At 39.7% G+C, this 26,408-nt stretch overlaps 1 protein-coding gene across 4 annotated transcripts in view; it reads left to right on the plus strand.

Annotated features, from left to right (window-relative positions):
• Positions 1 to 26,408, plus strand: part of LOC136856717 (transcriptional regulator ATRX homolog) — a 462,565-nt gene that overhangs the window by 349,599 nt on the left and 86,558 nt on the right. For all 4 annotated transcript variants that reach the window (XM_068225163.1, XM_068225164.1, XM_068225166.1 and 1 more), the window contains exon 23: positions 9,465 to 9,639. In XM_068225163.1, the coding sequence (XP_068081264.1) occupies positions 9,465 to 9,639 (175 nt within the window). The remainder of the gene's footprint in view (positions 1 to 9,464; positions 9,640 to 26,408) is intronic.

The raw sequence follows: 26,408 nt of genomic DNA on the forward strand, positions 1-26,408 counted from the left end.
AAATTTCGACACTGAGGATCCAAAACGACACCAGCCCAAGATAGAAAATTGGTACCCAGAATAATGTTACATGATAAATTGGATGTCACCAAGCACTTGATCTTCCAAGTGAAATTCCCAATCCTTAACTTGACCTTCACAGTCCCCAAAATATTTAAAAACTGACAATTAGCCGAAACGCATCTTAGATTAGTGGGTTTTATTTCCGGAAGTTTACACGAGGATTTCTTTTGACAATACCAGGCATAATTCATCAAGCATACTGCGCTTCCAGTATCAAGAAGAGCATCTACTGGTTCATTGTTGACCTCGACAAATGTGCACGTGCCAGAGGAGGGGGCATGAACAGAAATACTATTGCACCTAGGGGGACACACCGGTTTCTTACGAGATTCAGGGTTTACAAACTTAGAATTGGCAGACTCTGCCCTTTCCCTTTCTAGTCATTGAGTACCATTTCTGTCTACCAAGGGGCAATTTCTTTTAACATGCTGTCTAGAGCCACAGGAATAGCAAGCGCCTGGACCACGCCTAACGTCAGGGCAGGAATTTCTTAGATGACTTCGGGACCCACAGTTGTAACATTTACGGGCATTCACTACTTTAGGTGTTGACGGAAGGACAGGACAATTGGTAGTAGTAGGGGGAGGGAAATTCACAGGTCTGGAGGCATCCCCATGTTTGACATCTTCAGCAAAGGAACAGGCCTCTTCCAATTCTTGAAAGGTAGTAGGGCAACGGGTTAAGGAAAGATAGGAGCGGTACGCAGGAGATATTCCTTTTAAAATTCTAGAGACCATTTCACTTTCTGGCACAGAAATTCTAAAAACCTTACAAAAGAATCGCAGATCCAGCACATAAGTTAGCAAGTTCTCATGCAGGAACTGGGTACGGAAACAGTGTTGGGGCACAAGACTTTGGAGAGCAAGAGAGGGAATAAATTTGGAAAGGACAAGTTCATGAAAGGTACCAATCGATAAATTTTTAGAGATAGCTTCAGAAATTTCTCTCTTTAGAATCCCTTCACAATGAGGGAAGAGGGCGCGGAAAATCCCCAAATCGTCAACTGAGTACACATTACCAGTCTCGGTCAACTCCACCAAAAACCGTAGGAACCGAATACACTCATCTATAGAATTTACAGAAAAGGACTTCACTCCCCGAAAAACTTCCTTTAAACAGTTAGGCGATGACGCCGAATTTAGCTTAGAGACTAAGGTTTCCAGTAAAGGAGCAGTCACACAACACGGACCTTGGGCATGGGTCGAGGACGCAATTTGGTGGGAAGAGACACTCTGGGTAGGTACAGAAGGGTTAAGTGCAGTCGCAATAGAACAATTCTCCATATCTCTGTTAATCAACAGCAAATCTAAATCAGAGGTGATGCCAGAAACCACCGTTAACAATCTAGCACATTCTGACACAAAAACAGAATCAGGCTTAATAGATAATATATCCTGAATTCGGCCCGAGTAGTGGTCAGCTCTGGCCCTCAGCCGGTTTACTTGGGCTTTGGACGGAGGCAATTCAATAAACTCTTCACGAATAATATTAATTTCGTTAAGATTGTCACAGATCAGGTTAAGGTACTCACCCACTCGACTCCTGTCAATAGAAAATACATTAATGGGGACCTGGGAGTTGGCTGATAGCAAGGCAGCGCACTCAGCAACAGTACGGGCAGGTTCAAGGCCACGAATGGATAACTCGTACTCCAATTCGGCACGACGCAGGAAGGAGGGGTTCGTAACGGCACGCGCCATGGTAGCAAACATGGAACAAAATAATCAAAAAATTACACAAGATCCTTGCACTCCCTTTTACAATAGTTATTGACAACAACACTTTTAGTTTTTTAATTTTTGATTTCCATCCGCCAACATTCGCCACAGCACTGCACCGAGCAAGGGTAGGAGGGGAGGAAAGTTAGGCTGCACAAGGCAGAAACAACAGAGATTAGGCAGCAGAGCAACAACAGTGGAACAACAAACAACCACCGCTCTGATACCACTCTAACCGGTCACCACCCTCTAGGGCCCCGGTAACACCCTAGCGGTGGGTAAGGTTATTAACCTCATCACCGCTAGGGTGTTACCGGGGCCCTAGAGGGTGGTGACCGGTTAGAAGTTTAAGACATATACATGATATGGCTAAAATAGTATTTACATATATAGATTGAAGGTCAGTAAGATAAAATAGTCGTATTTCTATAGGTGTACACTGTAATATTTCTAATTAAAAAGGATTAACTTGTTGAAAGAGATTCTGTTCTTGTGATGTAAAATTGTAGTAGAGTGTGATTATTGGCTTAAGTCTATAATATTTTAACTGTTGACCGGCCGGTTCATTTTTGAAACATTGAAAAAGTGAACAAACATTTAGTCATGTGTTGTTCCGCATAAAATATGCACAATGAAATTATATACAAGATTCAAATGGGGCTTCAACTTGGACTTGAGAAAGAAGATTTATATTGAAATGTTCAATGCAAACAAAAATAGATGCATTAATTTGTCACTGCATGTTGATGTTGACAGTCAAATTGTCCATCGAAAGTTCTATATATCGGCTTGTACTCTGGTGTGTTTGTTTATGTTATACTGAGAGATAGATTGAACATTGTAACTGAGGTTCTTGTTGAAGTGGTACTTGAAGATCTTATGATGCAAGTTGTAGATACATAAGTTGATTTGGAAAGATCCTGAACCAATCCGGAACCTCAGGTGCCAAGTTGTTAGTAGATGTATCGGAGAAGAACTGACCAGAACTGACTAACAACTGGCGTGCCCAGAATGTTCGTGTATAATAGAAAGCTTATTGAATACACAATTTTCATTAGGAAAATTTGAAGAAAAGAAAAACATAATTGAATAAGATAGACCCATATCTTCTTTTAAAAATTTAGTCAAGGAATCGAAATGACCGGGCGAGTTGGCCATGCGGTTAGGGACGCGCAGCTGTGAGCTTGCATCCAGGAGATAGTGGTGCGCCGTCTTCTGCGTCCAGGATGTTTGGCGTCAAAGAAATCCACGACTAGGTTCGGTAGGCATCTTGAGGTAAACGTTAAATATTTTAAAATTGTTTTTGTGTATATACTGTACAGTACTGGTCAAAAGTTTAAAACCACCCTATAAAATGGCACAAATTTTATTTTCACCATACATAACATCATAATTTCATTACAAGACAACTTCAGTATATAAGAAAGTGCTTTTTCACGGTACCTAGTAATGAGTAGGACCTCCAGCCTGTTTAAGACACTCACGAACACGGTATGGCATGGTGCTGACTAATTTCCGGCATTGCTCACTCGTTATCTCGTTCCAGATCATGGAGATTCTCTGGCAGAGCTCGGTCACATTTTTAAGTTGGAAGGCAGCAAGTCGAAGTCCAATAATGTTCCATAAGTTTTCAATTGGACTGAGGTGCGGGCTTCGAGGTGGCCAGGGCAGAACAGGAATTTCTTTTTCCTCGAATCACGAAAGTGTTAGGCGCGACTTGTGGCATGGTGCATTGTCCTGCTGGTACACATAATAATCACCATGGAGCTTTTTAGCAGAGGGCAGCATATTATCTTGGAGTGTAGAAATATACTCCGTGGAATCCATAGTCCCATCAACAAAACGGAGAATACCGGTACCCGCAGCTGACATGCAGCCCCATACCATGACAGCTCCCCCTCCTCCTTGCACTGCTGGGGCTAAACATTCCGGTAGGAATTTTTCAGTTCATGTACGACGAACCTTGAGTTTGCGTGATGAAAATAGCTGAAAGCGCGATTCATCGCTGAACAGCCCTTTACCCCAGCGATTCATATCCCAGTTTTTCTTTGAACTACACCAGTTTCTTCTAGTCCGTCTCGATATCGCCGTTAGGAGAGGTTTCTTCAACGGAGAATATGAATCTAGTCCTTGTTCTTGCAGACGTCTTGATACAGTTCGACGGGACACACGATGACCAGAAATGTCCATGAATCGCCTCAAAATGGCAGGAACATTAGCACGGCGATTTGCCTTAGAAATCATGATAATGGATCGATCTTGGCGCGGAGTTGTTGTTCTCGGCCGTCCGCTGATTCACAGCGCCTAGCTGTTGGTATTTCCTTACTGTGTTCGTAACACACGTCTTACTAATATTTAAGTCTTCTGCTATCTCTCTGTGAGACTTGCCGCATTTAAACATGCCTATAATTTGCCACTTGACACTGTCTAACACACTTTTTTTTTCCCATTGTACACAGAATAAAAGTTACAAATTCCTGTCACTATGCACTGCTGACAACAAAATCTCACGGCGAAATCCCACAAGCCAGAAATCTGTGCTTGGATGCCATCTGTTGAGTGAAAGTGGAACTACTAGATGCGACAGGTTAGACGTGGGTAGGTAGCAAGCAAGCCGTACACCAAACATGAAAAGAACAAGGGAAAATCGACCCTTTTATGGCTGGCTTGAAGACGTATAAACCTGCAAATAAAAAAAGGGGGCCTGCATTTTTTCGCAATTTGTATATTTATACCAATATTGTCCCCAACTATTGCTAAGTCCACAAAATAAAATTGGTGTCAATACCTGCAACCAGTTGGAATATACAATACATTATACCTCAGAAAATGGGGATTTTTTGATGTGACCTTCCAACAGTTAAAAAATCATAACTTCTACAATACTTGGCCCAATTGAACGAAATCAGGCAGTATATATTCTATCAGATGTAAGAGCTCAGTAAAAAAAATGGCAGAGCTCTAGTGCCAGAAGTTTAGGTGTTAGGTGACATATCATGATTTCCTTATGTGGTCCTAAACTTTTGACCGGTACTGTATATATATATATATATATATATATTAACGCGGATCCAAATATAAGGGAAATACAATTACTCACACCTTAGTTCAAATACATTTGGGCCGGACTGAGTGGCTCAGACGGTTAAGGCGCTGGCCTTCTAACCCCAACTTGGCAGGTTCGATCCTGGCTCAGTCCGGTGGTATTTGAAGGTGCTCAAATACGACAGCCCCGTGTCGGTAGATTTACTGGCGCGTAAAAGAACTCCTGCGGGACTAAATTCCGGCACCTCGGCGTCTCCGAAGACCTTCAAAAGTAGTTAGTGGGACGTAAAGCAAATAACATTATTATTATAAATACATTTGATGGACATCTCCGCAAATATCCAAATGTAACAACGATTATTCAAAATGTAATTGCCTTCGTCTAAACTTACATTCTATACCAAGAATTTAATGGCCAGCCATTTGTCTCTGTCAGTTGAGCATTAGGCCTACCACACAGTAAACCTAGTGACTAGTGCTATTTAACAGTTGTGAATGATTTCAAAGTAATGACTGTCTTTAACAGTTCAAAGATTGTTTTTAAATGCACTCGTATCACCTGAATGTTCATGACGCTGGAACTGGTGAATGCGGTTTTAGGAACAGCATCTGGAACTCCTTCGAAGTCGTGAGCACCACGTTGTACCATGTTCCATCTCCCACGCTGTACCACGTTGAATCCCACGCTGTACCACGTACAATCCCATGCTGTACCAGGTACAATCTCCCACGTCAAGTCTGGTGTTGGGTTGATATGAGGGTTAAAATACTTCGTCAAGATTTCTGGTGTCATTTATTAATTGTGAAGACACGAGAAAGTTCAATTGACGGTAAATTGTGTGTATTAAAATAGCATGACCTAATCAAGTGAATATTAGTAAATTACTCATAAACAGTATTTACAATCACACTTTGAATCACAGTCTGTCATGTAAGAATTCAAAATAATAATCACACTTTGAGATAATTAGGGCTTTGAGTAAAAGTAAAGCACAGCTTGAAACAATTATGGTTTCGAAGCACAAAACACTGTTTGAAAGATTCTACCTTTAGAAGCACAGTTGAAGGTAATCACAATTTCGAAGCACAGTTCAAGTAGTAAAAGTTTCGAAACACTGTTCAAATAATTCATACTATTTACACATGAGAATAATGTTACTGCAAGTCAGAACACATTGTATTTGGTTTAAAATAAAACCTGAAGTTTAAAGTTTATCGGAATATCAAGTGCCAGTTCAGTCCATTTACTAAGGTGATATTATGTGTTATTTCCCTTCAGTTGAGTTAATATTTCACGGAATTGCCACAAAATGTCCTTAAGATTCACTAGGTTATTTGATACCACTGTTCAAAAACAACGAATGTTTGAAAAAAAGTTTCCACCCTCGTATACGAAAAATACTAAGTTCCGAGTTCTCAAAATATCCTAAGTTCCGATCAATCACTGTCAAATGTTAAACACTCATTCTAGCACACGCTGAAATTTTACAAGTTTGGAGATATTACCGAGAAATATTAGAGTTCGTCTTGGCACACGCCAGATTTTTCTAAGAAAATAGCACTGCAGAAATTTTTAAAAGTACGACGACTATTTTCGCGTAACGCGACAAGGTTCTCAGGTTCGACACCTGCCCGCGGCGACCGTATGATGACCCGTCATAGTTGAGTTGTAGATTGCAACTGAATGTACCTCTCCACTCTTCACTCTTTTATACCCAAAGTCGAGGCTGGCTGCCTGCTCCTCGTAGAAAATGTGTTTTCTTTCCAACTCAATATCTTGAGAATCCGTAGGCCAATTTACTTGAAATTTTGGCAGGGTTACCTTCAAATTGTGGGCTTCACAGTGTTGTACTTTATTATTTTGTATCTGAATGGGTTTAGAAGATATAAAAATCTTTCGAGTATATTCTAGACCAGTGAGCCGGCTGCACGTGGAGATTACGCCATCCTGCATGCTTCCTGCCTGTGATGTAGCGAGCCAGGCTGAGTGGCTCAGACGGTTGAAGCGCTGGCCTTCTGACCCCAACATGGCAGGTTCGATCCTGGCTCAGTCCGGTGGTATTTGAAGGTGCTCAAATATGTCAGCCTCGTGTCGGTAGATTTACGGGCACGTAAAAGAACTCCTGCGGGACAAAATTCCGGTACCTCGACGTCTCCAAAAACCGAAAAAGTAATTAGTGGGACGTAAAGCAAGTACCATTATTATTATTATTATTATTATTATTATTATTATTATTATTATTATTATTATTATTATTATTATTATTGTGATGTAGCGCGCGCGCGCGTTCTCTCTCTCTCTCTCTTTGCAGCTCCTTCCCGTAACTTTACCCTCACATACTGTATTCACTATTTTTTTTTGCTATTGGCTTTACGTCGCACCGACACAGATAGGTCTTATGGCGACGATGGGATAGGAAAGGGCTAGGACTTGGAAGGAAGCGGCCGTGGCCTTAATTAAGGTACAGCCCCAGCATTTGCCTGGTGTGAAAATGGGAAACCACGGAAAACCATCTTCAGGGCTGCCGACAGTGGGGTTCGAACCACCTATCTCCCGAATACTGGATACTGGCCGCACTTAAGCGACTGCAGCTATCGAGCTCGGTCATACTGTATTCAAGTGTTTGCGCCTTCATGTCGCAAATAATTTGCGTTTTAAAAACACAATGTTCCAGGCGTAGACATTCCTGGTACAGTATGCTATCAAGTGTCCGGTTAGTGCCAGAAGTTCCGTGACAATGAATAAAAATAAATAGCAAGAAAGTTTGCCGTATTTATGGATATCTGCAGGTGTGGTGGTAATGCGCTTTATTATCATAATGTTTAATTTCGTATGTTCACCGTCTCCATTTTTTTATTAATGCATAGTATATTTTGTTTGGCGTCTCTGAAAATCGTTCAAAGTGGAAACGTAAAATAATAATATTATTATTATTATTATTAATTAATAATGCTATTTGCTTTACGTCCCACTAACTACTTTTACGGTCTTCGGAGACGCCGAGGTGCCGGAATTTAGTCCCGCAGGAGTTCTTTTACGTGCCAGTAAATCTACCGACACGGGGCTGTCGTATTTGAGCACCTTCAAATACCACCGGACTGAGCCAGGATCGAACCTGCCAAGTTGGGGTTAGAAGGCCAGCGCCTTAACCGTCTGAGCCACTCAGCCCAGCTATTATTATTGTTATTGTTATTATTATTATTATTATTATTATTATTATTATTATTATTATTATTATTATCATTATTATTATTTGTTATGCACATTGACGATTAAAACAGTCGTTATGATTGGATTGTTTTAATCACGTTTTAAACCTACTTCTCTCCAAAAAATTCCTATATTGGCCCAAGTTAAGAGATATTAAACGATCACTTTGTAATTATCTCTCCTGCTATATTAATAGCAATAGCCATGAATATTTCTTAAGTAAACTTGTTTCCTCATCCCGAGGTGCTGCAGCTTTTTTTAGATACGCCCCCGATGGAGGGTAGTTGCATGTACCATTTTTACTGCATATCAACTTTCTTGCCATTCGTAAATCTCTTGGCAATACTGTACTGGCAATTGAACTCATTCCCAAGGATGGCAGCTAATTGTGTTAACCAATAGCTGGCGGACATTCTTAACTACGAAACACAGATATATATATGTCCAATGACAGATGCATACTTGCAATGTGCGGGTCGGACACGAAACTATTTCACCTATTTGCGCGACGTCATCAGAGCTTCACGAGGCAAACACTACGAAGGCGGACATTTCTTAACTATGAAACACAACGTACCTCATGACTTTGATGCTTGTTTTCATTGCATGGGTCGTACGCACAAAACTGTTCACAAATATGTGTGATGTCATCGGAGCTGCAGTAAGGCTTGTACCCGCTTTGAAGCGGAATCGTTGTTCTTCTCTGATGAATTACGTTGGGGGGTCCTTGTATGTGTGATTTATTTTTTCATTTTATTTGTCTTGAAAAGCCTGGGGAGGGGTCTAATACACGAGTAAATACATTATTAACATATTGATGATTATGCTTGTTGTTTAAATGGGCCTAACATCTAAGATCATCGGCCCCGATTAACATATTAGATACAGTATTGAATAGGTGGACCTTCTCATCCTTGTTGATAGTGATATATCATCAATACAGGCCAAAATGATATTCATTCCATATGACTTCCATAACTTGCCATAGCTATACTTTATCAGCTTGATTAAAATTAAAACATTTGTACTTATAAAAACTTGTGCATATAAATATTGGCTACCCTGTAGATGATTCCTAAGGCTTTGGTAATGACCAGGGATCTTGAGCATTTCTGGGTAGTGGTCTTAACTTTTACATTTTATGTAATCTTTTGAGTGGCTACTTACAAATAGAGAATTTTGAAGACTCTTAAGTTCATTCATAGTGTTGGAGGATGGACAGGAAATGGCCCTACACTCTGTAGTGGAATTGTGAGTGTGTGCATTCTTTTATTGTAGAGATTACCAGCAATGTAACAGATCTTTCCAGTCCAGCACTGTATCATTCCCAAAATCTGTTGACTTGATATTATTTCACTTTGTTGAAGGTGAAAAAATAAGGAATTTGCATTGAATTAACAGCAAATTGACTCATTCTTATCTTGTAGGATGTCCTGCTGGCTGAATTATTGAAGGAGAATGATTCATTCATAGAGACCTATCATGAGCATGATTCACTCCTCGAGAATAAGGAAGAGGAGGAACTGAACGAAGAGGAGAGGAAGGCTGCGTGGGAAGATTATGAGAACGAGAAGAGAGGATTGATGAATGCAATGCCAGAAGGTAAGTCACTTGTAGATGAGTGTATTCTTTGGTAATTGTATTTATGCGAACTTACTCTAAAATATACAAAGTATGATAGTAACAAGTCTCCAAGTCTGCGTAGAGGTACGTGTGTGTCTGTTATCAGTTAAGACTCAGGTTTTTGGATTTAAAAATAACTTAATTTTAACCACAACCGGTAACTGGTGTTCATAAAGAACTTTTTTTTTTTTTTACCTGATGTTTTAGAATTTTATATCGTCTATTTAGAAATGTATAGGTTGTTACAGAAAAAAAGTAAAGAAGAAGCATCATATATATTGCAATAATTGCTAGAATATCTGTAATTATGACATTATAAGTCATAAAAGTAGCCTGATGATTCACGTAGTTACGATGAAAAGCACTATGGAAATGTATACCAATGTTAGTACATATTAATAGTTTATTACGTTTACAAAACTCTGTATGTGCACTTTAGGGGTTGGGTATAAATTGAAATGAATCTTCATAGCAAAATTTCATGACTGGATGCCCTTCCTGACATCAGCGTCATTGGAGGAGTTAAGGAGATTATATGGATCATGTGATGTATAATGGTAGCAAGGGAGAGGGTGAAATGTGGTACCGGGACATAGCCCACTCCTGTCGAATGGCACTAAGGAATCTGCTCAAGGCTTAATGTCTCCATCTGACGGATGAATTGCTATCAACAGCATATGCCACCACTTCATATAAACACTGTGGAGAAGTTTGGAATAAAAATCCAGGCTTCTGACACGCAGTCCGCTGATTTGAATTTGTACACCACCACCTCCCCAACCCTGCCGGCCAACATTCTGATAGTGAAAATTTTTTCGACCATTGGGACACGAGCCGGCTATCCACAGTGTCAGACCCTCAAGACTTGACACATTAACAATCATGGTCACCAGGCGTGCTCTTTGTTTACAGAACCATGTCTTTATTATATAACTACACCCGAAAACTAAGTTAGCTCTATACTACGAAATATATTTATAAGTTTTCAGAAGTAAAACGTTTTCTGACTCCTGTTAAAATCTGCTTGAATTTTGAAAAACTGTGCTCCAAGTCACATGAGATAAGTGCTGCAAACTTCATATGTGGTGATTTCCTTAGGATTACAAGCCACAGTTTCTTGCATCTTCTTTCCACAGAGACCACAAACTACTTAAGAAATTATCTCCTTCTCTCTTCTGCTCTCATTCCACTGGGTTGCGCTTCAGTTAGGAACTTTTTTTTTGTACCGACGTTTGGACAGACTCGGAGTCAAATCTCTGGATGAATTCTTTCAAAAATTCCTCCCAGTCAAGGCCGAGCCCTTTAATGTTCTGCCACTAAGTCCCTGCTGATGCTTTTAGCTGCTGGCTGACAATTTGCAAATATATTTCCATAGGTATATTTGTCCTACCCAGTAGAGACTCCGATGTCTTTGGAAGTGCTTTAGGACACTTCTTGAGTCTCCCATGAAATTCCAGTAGGCTGTCTTTGATTACTCTGGGATTGACCGGTATCCCAAGGGGGAGGTCCATGCCTCTGCTAGGTTGACTACTGCTTACAGAAATGTTTTTCTCCAAGGTTAAAATTTTTCTGTTAACCTCGGATCCAAACTTCGTAAATTTCTGGCTTACTTCAGTTTTAAAACTGTTGGATTCCTGCTCGATTTCTCCAATCTTCTCCTCTACTTTGTTTTCCAAGGTGTGCATATGACTTACTACTTTATCTACATCTAATTCTACACTGCTGATTTTGTCATTAATTTTTGAAATATCTTCTTCAGATCTTTGACCTAGGAATTGATTCGGTCCTTTATTTCTTGAGACTGGGCCTTATTTTCCCTTCGAGTTTTTCAGATTGGGTCTTGATGTTTTTAGACAGGGCCTCAACCAAAGTAGTTAGTGGTGCAATCATAATGCTTACCCGGTCGTTGGTTTCCTTCTTCAAGGTGACTTTGAAGTCGAAACTGCCTGGGTCCTTCTCGCTTCTCGTTTTTTATCAAATCCTGGCACAGCCTCTCTTGTAACTCCGCCTTGCTTCTGGCCGTCGGTAAACCTTGGGATGCCAGCACCTTACAAGTTATAAGAATCATTGTGAAATCCGTATTGAAAGTAATTTATATAAAAAATAGTATAATTTGATATTTTTTTATTTTTCTTCCACTTCTTTAATACAATCAGTCATAATATCAAGGTTTAATCCTCATTAAAATATGAAATGGTACATGTGTCGCCCCTTTTTAAAGGGCATCATCAGCCTCAAAACCGAACCAGGTACCTGTTCAAAATTTGACTTATGACTGTTAAAAGAATTGTTAGGAACATTTAAGAATTTAACTTAATATGTAGCCGGTGCTGACAGGTGTGAAAACTACCGCACTATTAGTTTAGTATCTCATGCCTGCAAAATTTTAACACGTATTATTTACAGAAGAATGGAAAAACAAGTTGAAGCTGAGTTGGGGGAAGATCAATTTGGCTTCAGAAGAAATGTAGGAACACGTGAAGCCTGACTTTACGTCTGATCTTAGAGGATCGAATCAAGAAGGACAAGCCCACGTGCATGGCATTCGTAGATCTAGAAGAGGCATTCGATAATGTTGATTGGACCAGGCTATTTATGATTCTGAAGATGATAGGGATCAGATACCAAGAACGAAGAATTATCTACAACCTTTATAAAAATCAGTCTGCAGTGATAAGAATCGAGGGCTTTGAAAAAGAAGCAGCAATCCAGAAAGGAGTGAGGCAAGGCTGCAGTTTGTCCCCTCTCCTTTTCAATGTTTACATAGAACAGGCAGTAAAGGAAATCAAAGAGAAATTTGGAAAGGGAATCACAGTCCAAGGAGAGGAAATCAAAACCTTGAGATTTGCCGATGATATTGTTATTTTATCTGAGACTGCAGAAGATCTCGAGAAGTTGCTGAATGGTATGGATGAAGTTTTAGGTAAGGAGTACAAGATGAAAATAAATAAGTCCAAAACAAAAGTAATGGAGTGCAGTCGAACGAAGGCAGGTGATGTAGGAAATATTAGATTAGGAAACGAAGTCTTAAAGGAAGTAGATGAATATTGTTACTTGGGTAGTAAAATAACCAACGATGGCAGAAGTAAGGAGGACATAAAATGCAGACTAGCACAAGCCAGGAAGAATTTTCTTAAGAAAAGAAATTTGCTCACTTCAAACATTGATATCGGAATTAGAAAGATGTTTTTGAAGACTTTTGTGTGGAGCGTGGCATTGTATGGAAGTGAAACATGGACGATAACTAGCTCAGAAAGAAAGAGAATAGAAGCTTTTGAAATGTGGTGTTACAGAAGAATGCTGAAGGTGAGATGGATAGATCGAATCACGAATGAAGAGATACTGAATCGAATTGGTGAGAGGAGATCGATTTGGCTACATTTGACGAGAAGAAGAGATAGAATGATAGGACACATCTTAAGACACCCAGGACTTGTTCAGTTGGTTTTTGAAGGAAGTGTAGGTGGCAAGAACGGTAGGGGTAGACCAAGGTATGAATATGACAAACAGATTAGAGCAGATGTAGGATGCAATAGTTACGTAGAAATGAAAAGGTTAGCACAGGATAGGGTGGCATGGAGAGCTGCATCAAACCAGTCTATGGCTGATGACTCAACAACAACAACATGTAGGCATTATGTAAGGAACTAGATTAGATACGTAAAGAATTAACACATTGATGGCCGAGGCCATAGTCAAATGTAAGATATAACTAACTTAAAACTAAATGGTACAAAATGACAATGATGAGTAATGCTCCAAGTTAAAATATTTTATAAGATTTTTTGAGGAAATACATTCCAACGCAATGAAGTTTTAGCATGATGTTTAGTCATACACTACGTTCTTGTGTTAGTTCTTATTTCGAAGGAATTAATTTAAGTTCCAGTGTTTTTAGTTTAGTTTAGTTTTATTGAATAGGTGGAAGAAAAATAAAAAATTGTATACTATATTTTATATGCCAGCACCTTCCGTAAAATCACGACGGTCATTTTATCAATCTTCATCACTGAATTTCAAAAGTCCTGTCGCTGTCGCCAATTTATCATTCTCAAAATGCGATTTTTCCTTTTTCTTATGAAAGAAAAATATCACACGAGAACATGTTTACTTCTTTATATAACAAATTTATTGTCACTCTGATACAAATACTGTTCTCTTCAATATTCCTTTTTTTCTATCCTCGCACTTGCGATCTTTTCCCTAAAAAACAATCGCTCTTTTCTATAACAATCTACAAAGAATATACAGTATACATGTTTCACTCCAATGACCTATTGGTAGGGACCTGAAAAAATCGCATTTGCGATAAATGCGAATTTTTTACTCTTGTACTGAATCCAATCCTATGGTAATTCTAATGTGGAATAAAATAATTTTTACGCATAAAATAGAAGTGCGACAAAATGTGAATTGTGACCCAAAATGCGAAATTAGTATGAATATGCAATTTTGTTGCGAATTCTTCGAAAATGTGCTATTTTACTGTTGAAAACAACGTATTTCGGCAAAATGGTCAGAAATACTCAAAATATGATGCATAAATATTTCGACCGTTCCGACCGATGAAGAAAAGTAGCCGATCGATTGTTGCTTGCTGACTTTAATCAATATTTACAATGGGAATAGCAAGGGGAATAAGATCTGTGTCGATTATTATTGAAATGTAAATAGAGTGTCACAGAAATAACGAGATAGACGCAGCGTTGTTTTCCTGTTGTTCAAAATAGAAACTAGTGAAGAGTAGAAAGTCCAGGCAATTGTTTAGGTTACGGGGTGCATGACAAAAACTGCGCACGAGAGGCCTCAGCAATATGCAAAGATGGTTTATATACCACAGATTCAGTGACATTGTTTTGCAAGTATTGTAATTGCCGAGTTGGATGGGAAAAAAAACTGTAGCATTGTGAAACATGTTAAATCTGAAAAACACGTGGGTAAGCGTCGCGATAACGAAAGTTCAACGCCTGCTGCTAGTACATCTCAAAGAAAGCAATCTTCTGTGCTTACACAGTTAGATAGTTGTAAACGACAAAAAATTCCCAAAGAAAACTTCTTGAAACGCACAGTTGAAGTATTTGCCAAAGCAAATTTACCTCTGGAAAAGCTGGAAAGCAAAGAGCTAAGAGCCTGGATTACTGAGTTTTCAAATGAAGAGCTGCCATGTGTGAGAAATCTACATGGAGTATATTTACCGTGTAAGTTTCGATTTTCATTGACCGGGTATAGTGTAGTTATTACGATATCGAAACCACGCACAAAATTGAAGGATGCCGAATTTGAGTGCGATATCCATATCGAACTATCTTACCCGTACCCAATTGATCCAGTAAATTTAAATTACTTTGTTACAATTTGAGGTCTTTCTTCCTTTCTAGAAGTTGTATCTGACCACAAGAAAAGAACAGCAGAGGCTCTAATGGGGTAGAACATCAACATACTCTGTGATGAAACTACAGATAGAATGTCCGGCACCATGGCTAAATGGTTCGCATGCTGGCCTTTGGTTACAGGGGTCCCGGGTTCGTTTTCCGGCAGGGTCGAGAATTTTAACCATCATTGGTTAATTTCCCTGGCACGGGGGCTGGGTGTACGTGTTGTTGTCATCATCATTTCATCCTCATCACTACGCGCAGGTTGCCTATGGGTGTCAATTTAAAAGACCTGCGCCTGGCGAGCCAAACCCGTCCTGGGATATCCCGGCACTAAAATCCATACTACATTTCATTTTACAGATAGAATGGGCCGTTGTGTTTTTATCATCATATTCCAAGTACCAGCCGGATCGAAAAGAGAGCTGCACGTTGTTTCTGTGAACTATTTTGATGCAGGAAATGCTACAAACTGCTCTCATGCTGTTTTAGAAGCTCTGCACAGTTATAGTGTACCATATGATGCAGTTAAAGTGTTTGTTAGTGACAGTTCCCCATACATGACCCGGTGTTATGAAACATTAATTGTGGTCATATGTGATCATTTAGTGCATGTACAGTGCTGGACGCACAAGATCAGCTTGGTTGGCAGTAGTTGGGTCGCAGTGATGACAGATTTAAATCATGTGGTTGCAATGGTAAAATCTGCATTTTTGAACACAAGAAAGCGAAAATATAATTATTTACAGTTCTCAACAGCAAAGTATGGTGCTTCAAGGAAAGCAAAGCTTTTTCCTGCACCTGTCATAACCCGATGGAATAGCTGGTTTCAGGCTGTCTTCTATTTGAGTGCTTACTTTATTGATGTCACATTTTTCAAGATCTCTGACATGAAAGACGTCAACAACTGTGGTATTAAGTACCTGACTGATCTGAGTGACCGAGAAGTGAATAGGCTTAACTCCCACATGGTTGGTTGACCTGCTTACTGAACTTGAAGGGTCTCTGTATCCTACCTCTCATCTCCTTTACCCCAAACTGCATAACCTTGACGCAGTTTTACCTTCATTTGTGAGGGGAATTTTTCTGCGGGAACTAATGATGCTTTAATTAAGCTCGCTCCTCTATAGCAGGCTGCATGTAGAGACACATTTGTCAAAGCTGCTCATTCTTCACAGTGCAAGCTAGCCACATTGAAAGCTAAAACCCCAACCATAAGCAATTCTTGTCAATTTCTCAAGCTTTGTATCAAAAATATATAATTTTGAATAATACTGATAAATTAGATGAGCTTGAGAAATTGTTTGGAGTAACAGATCTCTTACAAAACGATATCTGGTCTGGTTATACTGTTCTCTGAAACATGCAATTCAAACACAGATGAAAGAAAGTGAAAAATGTGATGTCATGCTTGCATTAACTGCAGTTCAGACACAGTTCAGCATATTTGCTAAATACTGTCTTGACTTGTTGTGGACCCAAAGGAACCATGTAGATAGCGAGTGCATGTTGTCTCATTACAACACAGTGGTTACAGACAAACGGTGCAATTTGAAAAAAGCAATGCCGAAGTACTGACAGTGCTTTCGTTTGAACAATGAATTTGTATTGTGTGTGAACCAAGGACAATAATTGCACTTCATAAACTTGGAATCGTTAAAATTAATAATACCTTGCGTTTATCTTATCTTCGTCTTTATTTTATCTTTGTAAATATATGCTAATTTTGGAAAACATAGATGCTAATTTTGAAACAAATAGATGCTAATTTTTCAGGTCCCTACCTATTGGTGATGTTTCTTGGTGCCATATTGGAAGTCTTCGTATGTTAATATGTCCGTTGCTATGTGACAAGTCTTTAAAAATCCTGTCCACTGGTACCTTATTCATTGTAAACTGAGCGTGCTAATATATAAGCAGGATAAGTATATGGACGTTATACATCCCAGGACACAAAAAATTAATATATTAAAATAATTTATTGATCATCATAACTCCTATTATTTTATCTATTATATTAAATATGATTATTGAAGGTTTTGCCACAATTAGAATATCGTACCTATGACAGGCTGTACATTAATCTTTATTTTCGCGAGTTTAATAACCATTAACTTAAAATTGGCATCATAATATCAAAAAGAACCTGTTGAAAATTTGCCGGTAATATCTATTCCACACGTCTCTACAATACAACGATCCATCAAGAAGATATTCCTACTGTCTATAAAACTGTTACTTCTACTCAGCGTCAGCTACAGCCAGCCGCTATACTCGAATCTTGCTTGCCGGGTTCAACCAACTTAGGCGGCTAGCGATTTATAGGCCTAATACTGAATGTCAACAAATGAGTTTACTGCGCTGTGGCATGGCCATTCCGCCCTTGCATTTTTCGTGCACATACCTCACAATTTCATCTTCTACTTCTTTAAAGCGTCCTTGTTGCAGGCCACTGAATGCATTTTTGTATATGCACATTTTTAGCTCTCTTCATCTTCATGCTAATGCCGAATATCGGCTTTAGTTAGGCGTATGCCGTATTTTGTTGTGGCTGCACAAATATTCTACATTTCCGAGTGTTTAATAACCATTAACTGAAGAGAACCCGTTGCAAATTTTCCGGCAATACCTGTTCACCGTATCTTTACAATACGATGATTTATCACCCATCACAAAAATATTCCTGCTGTCTATAAAACTGGATTTTACTAAGCGTCAGGTACAATAGACGCATGATAAATCTGCCACTGAGTCGTGGCCTTTCTAAGAATTGGAAGGCTCGCATGTTTTGATGCCATTCTGCAGATTTGAGAAATGTTTTCTTGTAGAGGCTAATAGAACGTCATTCTCTCTTCACTATTTCTCAAGATTCAATGACGTTACCCAGAGGCAGTCGTTTATTGTCAACGAGTTTTGTGTGTGTGTGCGCGCGCTCAGGGGTGAAAAGAAGCACTGTGGTTACCGCGGTAGTTGCCAGTGGTGTTCATTATTTAGGCCGCAAATGCAAGATGAGCCTTGATTTTTCACAGGAGATTCTGATGAAAAACCGTTGTCTTAGATTCGGAGAAATACCGTATCACTCCAGAGGCTTCTGTGGCAAACATTTTTCTTCTTCACATGGCATCAGCTAACCTAACCATATATGTATCATGAAAACATTTCAAACACATGTAGAGAAATGATAACCTCCTCGATAAAAATTTGCATGGGAATAGCCTTTCGAAACTTTTAACTAGACGCGAGAAAATATAAATTATACACGGAAGTCAGTGATGTACTGTGCCATATCTTGAGGTGTATCCTATTCTTACTTAATTGCAGTATTTAACATTAACCATTTCCCATGGACTATCTTTGACTCACTGTCTGGCAAAACCTAGAGTAATAATTTGCTTGTCAAGTATAGTTGTGGAGTACCTTCACTAAATAATTTATTCTGTAAAAACCGCTTAAGATATCGCTTTCAAATTTTGTAACAATGGAAAATACACTAAAGCTATTGTCAAATGATACAATGAGATCATTTAACTACACGCAGAAAAAATAAAAAAGATATAGCCATACTTGGACTGTGCGAGACCAAGAAGAGGGGTACAGGGGAGATCCCTCTGAGAGAAGGATACAGGCTGTATTACAGCGGAGGACCTGAAGCAAAAAATGGAGTGGCCATCATACTTAGAAGAGAAAACCAAGAATATGTGGAAAATACAAAGTACATCAGCAATAGGATGATGATGATGATGACACTCCAGTTTGAAAATGGCGTGAAAGATCTATTTCAGTTGTATGCCCCACAAACTGGTTGCATATATGAACATCTAGAGGACTTCTTAGAGGAAGTGGAGAGACAGATAGAAGATAAGGAAGTGTTATTGATGGGAGATCTAAATGCACAAGTTGGAATGGAAAGACAAGGAAAGGATGATGATGTAGGGCCCTTTGGATATAGAAATGTAAATCCAGAAGGCGAGTTGTTGGTGGATTTTTGCATGAGGAATCAAATGATTGTTGGAAACACCTGGTTTAGGAAGAACAACAGTCAGAAGATTACAAGGTATGGTTGGGGAGACAGACGAACAAAGACCATGATTGATTATATAATCATAGAGAAAGAACACCGGAAGAACCTTGTAGATTTAACAGCCATGCATGAAGAAGCCTTTGGTGGAGATCATAGAGTTGTGATAGGAAAATTGAAAGTTGGAAAGATTGAAAAACCCCAATTAAGAAGAGAGAAAAGAATTAAAGTATGGAAGTTGAAGGAGAAAAGCATACAAGAAGAATTTCCTTGGTACCCAGGACAGAGGTGAGGAATGTTGAAGAGGAATGGAAAAGATTTAAGGAAGCACTGGTTGGATGTGCAGAAAAGGTGTGTGGTAGAACATCAGGAAATGTGAAAGATAAAGAAACACACTGGTGGAATGATAGGGTAAAGATTAAAGTGAAGGAAAAGAAAATGGCATGAAAACATGGAAAACATCTAAAACTGAAGAAAGTAGAAGAAAATATGTGGAGGCAAAGAATTTGGCCAAGAAAGTAGTGGAGGAAGAAAAGAGGAAAAGCTGAGCCTTATTCACACAGAAATTGAGAGATGATACGCAGGGCAGCAAGAAATTACTGTATGGTATCTTAAGAAACAAAAAGAGAGATCAAGTAAACACCAGATTTGTGAAGGATGAAGGTGGCATAATTTTAACGAAGCCAGAAGAAATAAGAAATAGATGGAGAGAGTATTTTCAGAAGCTGCTGAACATAAGAACGGATGACAGTCATTCAATGGACAACCAGGAAAGGCAATTAGTTGATGAAGAAATGGATAAAGAAATTACAATGAATGAAATTGAAAAGGCAGTAAGAAAGATGAACAATGGAAAAACTGCTGGAATAGATGAAATTTCAGTGGAGATGATAAAGGCAGCTGGAGCTGTAGGCCTGCAGTGGACATATCGGGTTCTCAGGAATATCTGGGAGAATAAGGACGTCCCTGAGGATTGGCAAAAAGGAATAATCATCCCAATTTTCAAGAAAGGTGATAAGAAAGTTTTGAAGAACTACACGGGAATTACTCTAATATCCCATGTTGCTAAGATAATGGAAAGGATACTGGAAAGTAGAATAAGGTTGAGGGTTGAGAATCAGATGCAGGAAAATCAGTTTGGTTTCAGAAGTGGAAGGTCAACAATAGAGCCCATTTTCATTATGAGACAACCAATGGAAAAGCATTGGGAGTACGGGAATGATATGGTGATGACATTCATTGACATTGAAAAGGCATATGGCAGTGTCCCCAGGATGAAAGTTTGGGACAGTCTGGTGCAAAAAGGAATTGGACAGGGATTAATAAAAATGATCATGGCATTGTATAAGGAATGTTGTAGTTGCGTGCAAACACAAGTTGGCAGGACAAGTTGGTTCAAAATAACTAGTGGGCTGAGACAGGGAAGTGTTCTATCACCAATCCTGTTTACAATAGTAATGGATGACATCATGAGAACAGCAAAAGCAGCATATGGAGGAAGAGAAATGAACATGATGTTATTTGCAGATGATATTGTGATTTGGGGAGAAGACGACAAGAAGGTTCAAGAACAGTTGAATGTGGTGAATGGGAAGATCGAAGAATGTGGATTGAAAATAAGTGTAGAAAAGAGTAAAACTCTTGTTATGACTAGAGGAGAGAAAGAAGGGAAAGGTCAGATTAGACTTGCAGACAAGCCCCTGGAAGTAGTGGAAACGTTTAATTACCTGGGGAGTGAATTAATGGAGAATGCTCGACTGGATGCTGAGATTAGTAAAAGGATTCAAGCTGGAAGTTGTTTCTATCATAGTGTAAGAAACATGTTGTGGGACAAAGATGTGCCAACGGAAGCAAAGGATACTATGTACAAGATATATTACGTACCCATAACAACTTACGGAGCAGAAACTTGGACAATGACAAAGAAGGATGAGAGTCGAATACAGGCAGCCGAAATGAAGTTCTTGAGGAGTATGATACAGAAGAGTAGAAGAGACAAAATAAGGAATGAGAAAATCCGGGAAGAAATTGGAGTGGAAAAAATGAATGATAGAATAGAGAAGAGCCGACTAAGATGGTTTGGGCACATAAAGCGAATGAGCGACGAAAGAATGCCAGGTGATGGAAATGCAAATCCAAGGAAGGAGAGGCCGTGGACGACCACGATTGAGATGGAAGGATACCATCCAACGCAGCATTATAGAAATAAACCTGGACTGGGACACAGTGTTGGAGGAGGAGTGGTGGAAAGACCGAAGAAAGTGGAGAGGAACCATATTTGCCCCTACCCGGCTACAGCTGGATAAAGGGAAATGATGATGATGACGATGATGAGAACCTCCCCTCATCCATGTTCAGAATGATAAATCAAGAAGCATCGAATATGGTGTATAATGTTAAATTGCTTGTTCTTAACCCCTCAGCGTCGCAGCCGATTAAAGAGCTTCCTATCCCGCGGCCGGATGAGATTTCAACTACGCGCAACTGAAATACATTGATTCACTTAAAGCGTTACTACTAGTATAAGAGTGGCCCGATATAAACGAAATTTGGAATTCCTTGTGGTAGAACTATGCACATGAAGATAATTACATAATTGTTTCACATTTCCTTAGTAATTTAGTTCCGTGTGATAGAGTTCGAAGCACTCTTCGAGACAAGAGACCCAAGGCACACTCCTGGCAGCAGTACACAGATGTCTTCTTTTCACCGTGTTTTAAACACGCGATACAACGTCTCTGAGGTTTGGATTTCTCACTCTTGGGTGCTAATTTCCTGATAAAACGTATTTCCTGCAACCTTGGAACTGTATTATCTGATGCGCGCCGGCCTTGAATATTTCGTTTCCCGCCCGAGAAGCGTATTTTTTACTACGTAAACAAACCTTCCATCAGCTTAAACTGATAAGATAACTGCTCAATGTTTGTCCCTGTGACTTGTCTAAATATTATTGGAGAATCTAGGAATCATAATTCACTGTTGAAAGCTTCCCTTTGACCTGTATGCGTATCTATAGCCTCCTACACGAAATTTCCAAGTACTGGTTCCTCCTCATCGTCACTCTCATCATTTACCACTGCTACATCATCTATTTCATTATCACTACTGCTAATACTGCCACTACTACTTCCGACTAAACTTTCATTTGAATTATACAATATTTCAAGCACGCTACACTCAGCAGGAGCTAGCCATTGAGCGCGGTGCGTCACACAAGCTGATGAAGCTGCAGCGGGACCGAAAGCGGCAGGACGAAACTGAATGAGGGGAATAACATTTATGACGAATCAAAACAACTCGATACATATTTCAGATTAAAAGGTCGATACATCGTCTTTCAAACGAGATATATACCATGCACAACTGCTTCTCGTGTCGTATGACAGAAAGCAGCACTAACTGATGCCTATACAGAGTACTCGTAGAGAGTTACGAAAAGACTACAAGCTGAGAAATAAAGACAAATATAATAAATAAACCGCACTCTTAATACAAAATTAGAGCAAAGAACATCACACGAATAGACAAACTTCTCAGATCATAATTTCTTTATTTTATTCTGTGGGAAAGAATGAAGCAAACGGACTGTTAAAAAAGCAGGGATTGGTGCTCAGACATAATTGACATATACTTATCCTTGCAAAAGCAGCTACACTTTAACGATTTTCAATACTTATTTAGAACACTGATAAACCCGAAAATGTCTTCTTGGAAACAAAACAATTTGCATATCCATAACACCAAAACTCTTCGCGCTATAGCCGTAAATGCGAAACCATGTATGGGTCTATACCACGTATAGAGGTCGGCGGCTACGGAAGAAAAGGGGGTCTATACCACGTATAGAGGTCGGCGCTGAGGGGTTAAAGTCAGTCGGAATTGCTCGACCTGATGGGGGCTCTTATTTTCTTGGTAATGCAGAGAACGCAGGAATTCACCCTGAATCCCCCAATTTATTTCATTTTCGGAATCTGTCTGATGAAGATATTTAGATACCAAATCATACTTCCTCTCGGACATACAAATTATAAGCAATTTTTCACTGAATGGGGTTGGAAGATAAATTGACGTTAGTTGGAAGATTATATAAGTACGTAGAGGCCCATAGTCCGAAACAGAATTAACTGGAGAATTAAAACAGATAAGCAAGTCCATGAAAGGGAAAATATTGATACAAGGGTCCCTTATATAATTGAACTGCTACATGATAAGGTTTGATATCTTGTTAAGGTGACACAATCAAAAACTTTAAGACCTCCGTCACATCGTAGCAAAATTAGACGAAGAAACAAGTTACCATACCTCAAAAACGAAAACCTCAACAGCGGAGGAACACCGGAAATCCTACCATGCATACAGATTGGGCATTTTAAAGGCCAATGCCCAGAAAACTAGCTTGGGACTGTTCGAGTTGGGTGAGGAGGGTTCTGGAAGAATGAAAAGTCCCAGATAATTTTTTTTTCTTTACGTTGCACGGACACAGGTAGATCTTATGGCGATGATGGGATGGGAAGGAAGCGGCCATGGCCTTAATTAAGGTACAGCCCCAGCATTTGCCTGGTGTGAAAATGGGAAACCACGGAAAAACCATCTTCATGGTTGCCGACAGTGGGGTTCGAGCCCACTATCTCCCGATTGCTGGATACTGGCCACACTTAAGCGACCCAGATACATGACACCTGGCTAAAAGGTAAACATATTGTTCAAATCTGTAGTGATGATGAACCTAATCCACCTTACTCGGCAACTTGACAATCGCTATCCGTGACACTCAAGCTTCACACTCGTTCCTGAGCATGAATGTGGCAAAATTATAATAAAACATTTATTTCAGCCAATGGCCAATTGTGGTATGGGCTGTCGGGAAGTTCAGCGGTTATCTAGAAGGAAGGAAGGAAGGAAGGAAGGAAGTTCAGACTCTTTACAGACAGCTCTTCACTTCAGTGGTTGAACCAGGTTTCTGGAACTAAGTCCAAACTGATGCGTTTGTTGTGGCGTAGCCAATCAAGCTGCAGACAGTCTATCAAGAAATCGTGAGGACAGACAGAAATCGGCCACAAATTTATTAGAGGGAGACAGACTCCTGGGCCAACTAAGGGCCGGTTGCATAAAAGTTAATCTAAGTTCAACCACCTGAAACTGATCTCCAGTCAAGCTGAACTTAGAATTTTGGTTGTATAAACATTAATCCAAGATCATGTCTTCTTGATAGAAGATCAAATCTAACTGGTGAATTTTCTCAGATTAACCTGGTTGAACTAAGTTCATCAGAAGGAATATAATTATTATTTTTGTGAGAAATAAATCTGTTTAGGTGTCTATAACATAATAACAAAGAAAATAATAAATAGGCCTACTGTTGATTAAAGTAAAATGGCAAGTAATGCTAATTGTAATTATTTGAACAATAATCCTACTATTAACAAGTTGTTTGTTCTCCACTGTTTTATGCTTAGGGCCTATAGGTTATGCTATTTTCAGATTTCAGATTACTCTGACGTTTCATCTGAGAATGGAGAGTTTGAACTCCAAAGAGCTCCTCGCGTGTTTCAACATAGAAGGAATCCCTTGTTAGAACTAAATGATCGACAATTTAAAATACGGTTTCGATTAGGAAAACGTGTAGTTGAAGAACTAGAACAAAGATTACATCTACAATTAAGGACACAAACTAAACGAAATCATGCACTGAATTCAATGTTCATGATCCTTCTCACACTAAGATTTTACGCAACTGGAAGCTTCCAAATAGTAATTGGAGATGTATTCAATGTAAATAAAGGAACTGCAAGTAGGACTATACACAAAGTCACTAGAGAGATTGCAGCTCTAAAACCTCAATTCAACAAGATGCCTGCTGAGGAGGGTGAAGTAAGAAGGACATATATTTTTCCTCTTTCTTAAAATTTGCAGTATGCGTCTTCTTGTTACTCATCTTTCTTCTCCATTTTGCGGCTTTGTTTACATATCGCAGACAAATGATTGTCGAATGGCGTCGAGAATTGTCTATCGTTTCTATCTAAATCGCATGTTCGATACAACTCGATTCGATACAATCGCAATTATCTCTCTTGTTTAGCGATGTTGTCAACTCTGTTTCGTCGACCTTAGATCAAAATTGAACTTGGTTCAGTGATCTCAGATTAGTGTTATACAACTCACACAGAGAAAAGAACGAAGTTCATTTCCGATCTTCGATCAAAACTGAACTACAGTTAGCGATTTTTATGCAACCGGCCCTAAGAGGTCTCAAACTGACCCTGTGCTCCTTGCTCTCTGGTGAGGAAATAATGAGATCAGTTTAGATTTAATAAGGAAGTGACAGACTGAGGACATGTTCTGTGACAGAATGGCATCCTGGATCAGTAAACGCAGCACTAATTGTTGATCTATCCCAGTTCAGTTTGAAATGTGCTATAAGAACTTCTGACTGAAAGATGGCATACTTAAGTATACTTCCCACCTGCCTGGATCTTCTCCAGTCATCGTCATTCCGAAGTCGCAAACCGCGAGGATTTTGAACAAATACCATAATAATCCAGAAGCCGGTCATCCTGGTCGAGAGAAAACCTATTCTTTGATTCGAAGACGTTCCTTCTGGGTACACATGCGAGGAGATCAAGAACTATGTTCAAGCCTGTGCAATCTGTGCGCGCACTAAGGCGAACAACCAGAAGGCGAGTACCAGCATGGGAGGACGCCGACCACATGAACCTTAGGAGGTCCTCGCCCTTGACCTTATGGGACCCTACCCTAGAACATCTCGGGGGGAAAAACGGGGATCCTCTTGGTGACTGATCTATTCACCAGATGGGTGGAAGCATTCGCTATCCCTGAAGCTACATCACGACGTATCGTACAACTCTTAAGGACGGAAGTCTTCAGTCAGTATGGGTATTCTCGGTGTCTACTCGTGGACAATGGCAGTCAGTTCACTTCAAGACAGTGGTTGCAAACTTTGTCGGAGTGGGGAATTGAACACTGGATAACACCGATCTACCATCCACAGGCGAATCTCACCGAATGGAGAAACCAGAAGCTAAAGAAGATGTTTCGGATTCACTTGGTCGACAGGCAACATACCAAGTGGGACCAACACCTACACGAGTCCCTTCTGGCCATCAGACAGCGGGTTAATCGTGTCACGGGTTTCTCACCTGCAGAACTTTTCCTGGGATGTTCAATCAAGAGAACTGGTGACTGGAACTTCATCCATGGACAAGGAGAGGAACGGGAGGATCCTGATACATGGCATGTGCGGAACCAGCAGCAGATTCAACAGGTGCACCGCCAAGAGCGGTCAAGGAGAGAAACAGAGAACAGCGATCCACCAGAGGAAAGGGAGTTTAGACCTGGAA

The sequence above is a fragment of the Anabrus simplex genome, chromosome 1 (assembly GCF_040414725.1).
Source record: "Anabrus simplex isolate iqAnaSimp1 chromosome 1, ASM4041472v1, whole genome shotgun sequence".
NCBI classification, from domain to species: domain Eukaryota; kingdom Metazoa; phylum Arthropoda; class Insecta; order Orthoptera; family Tettigoniidae; genus Anabrus; species Anabrus simplex.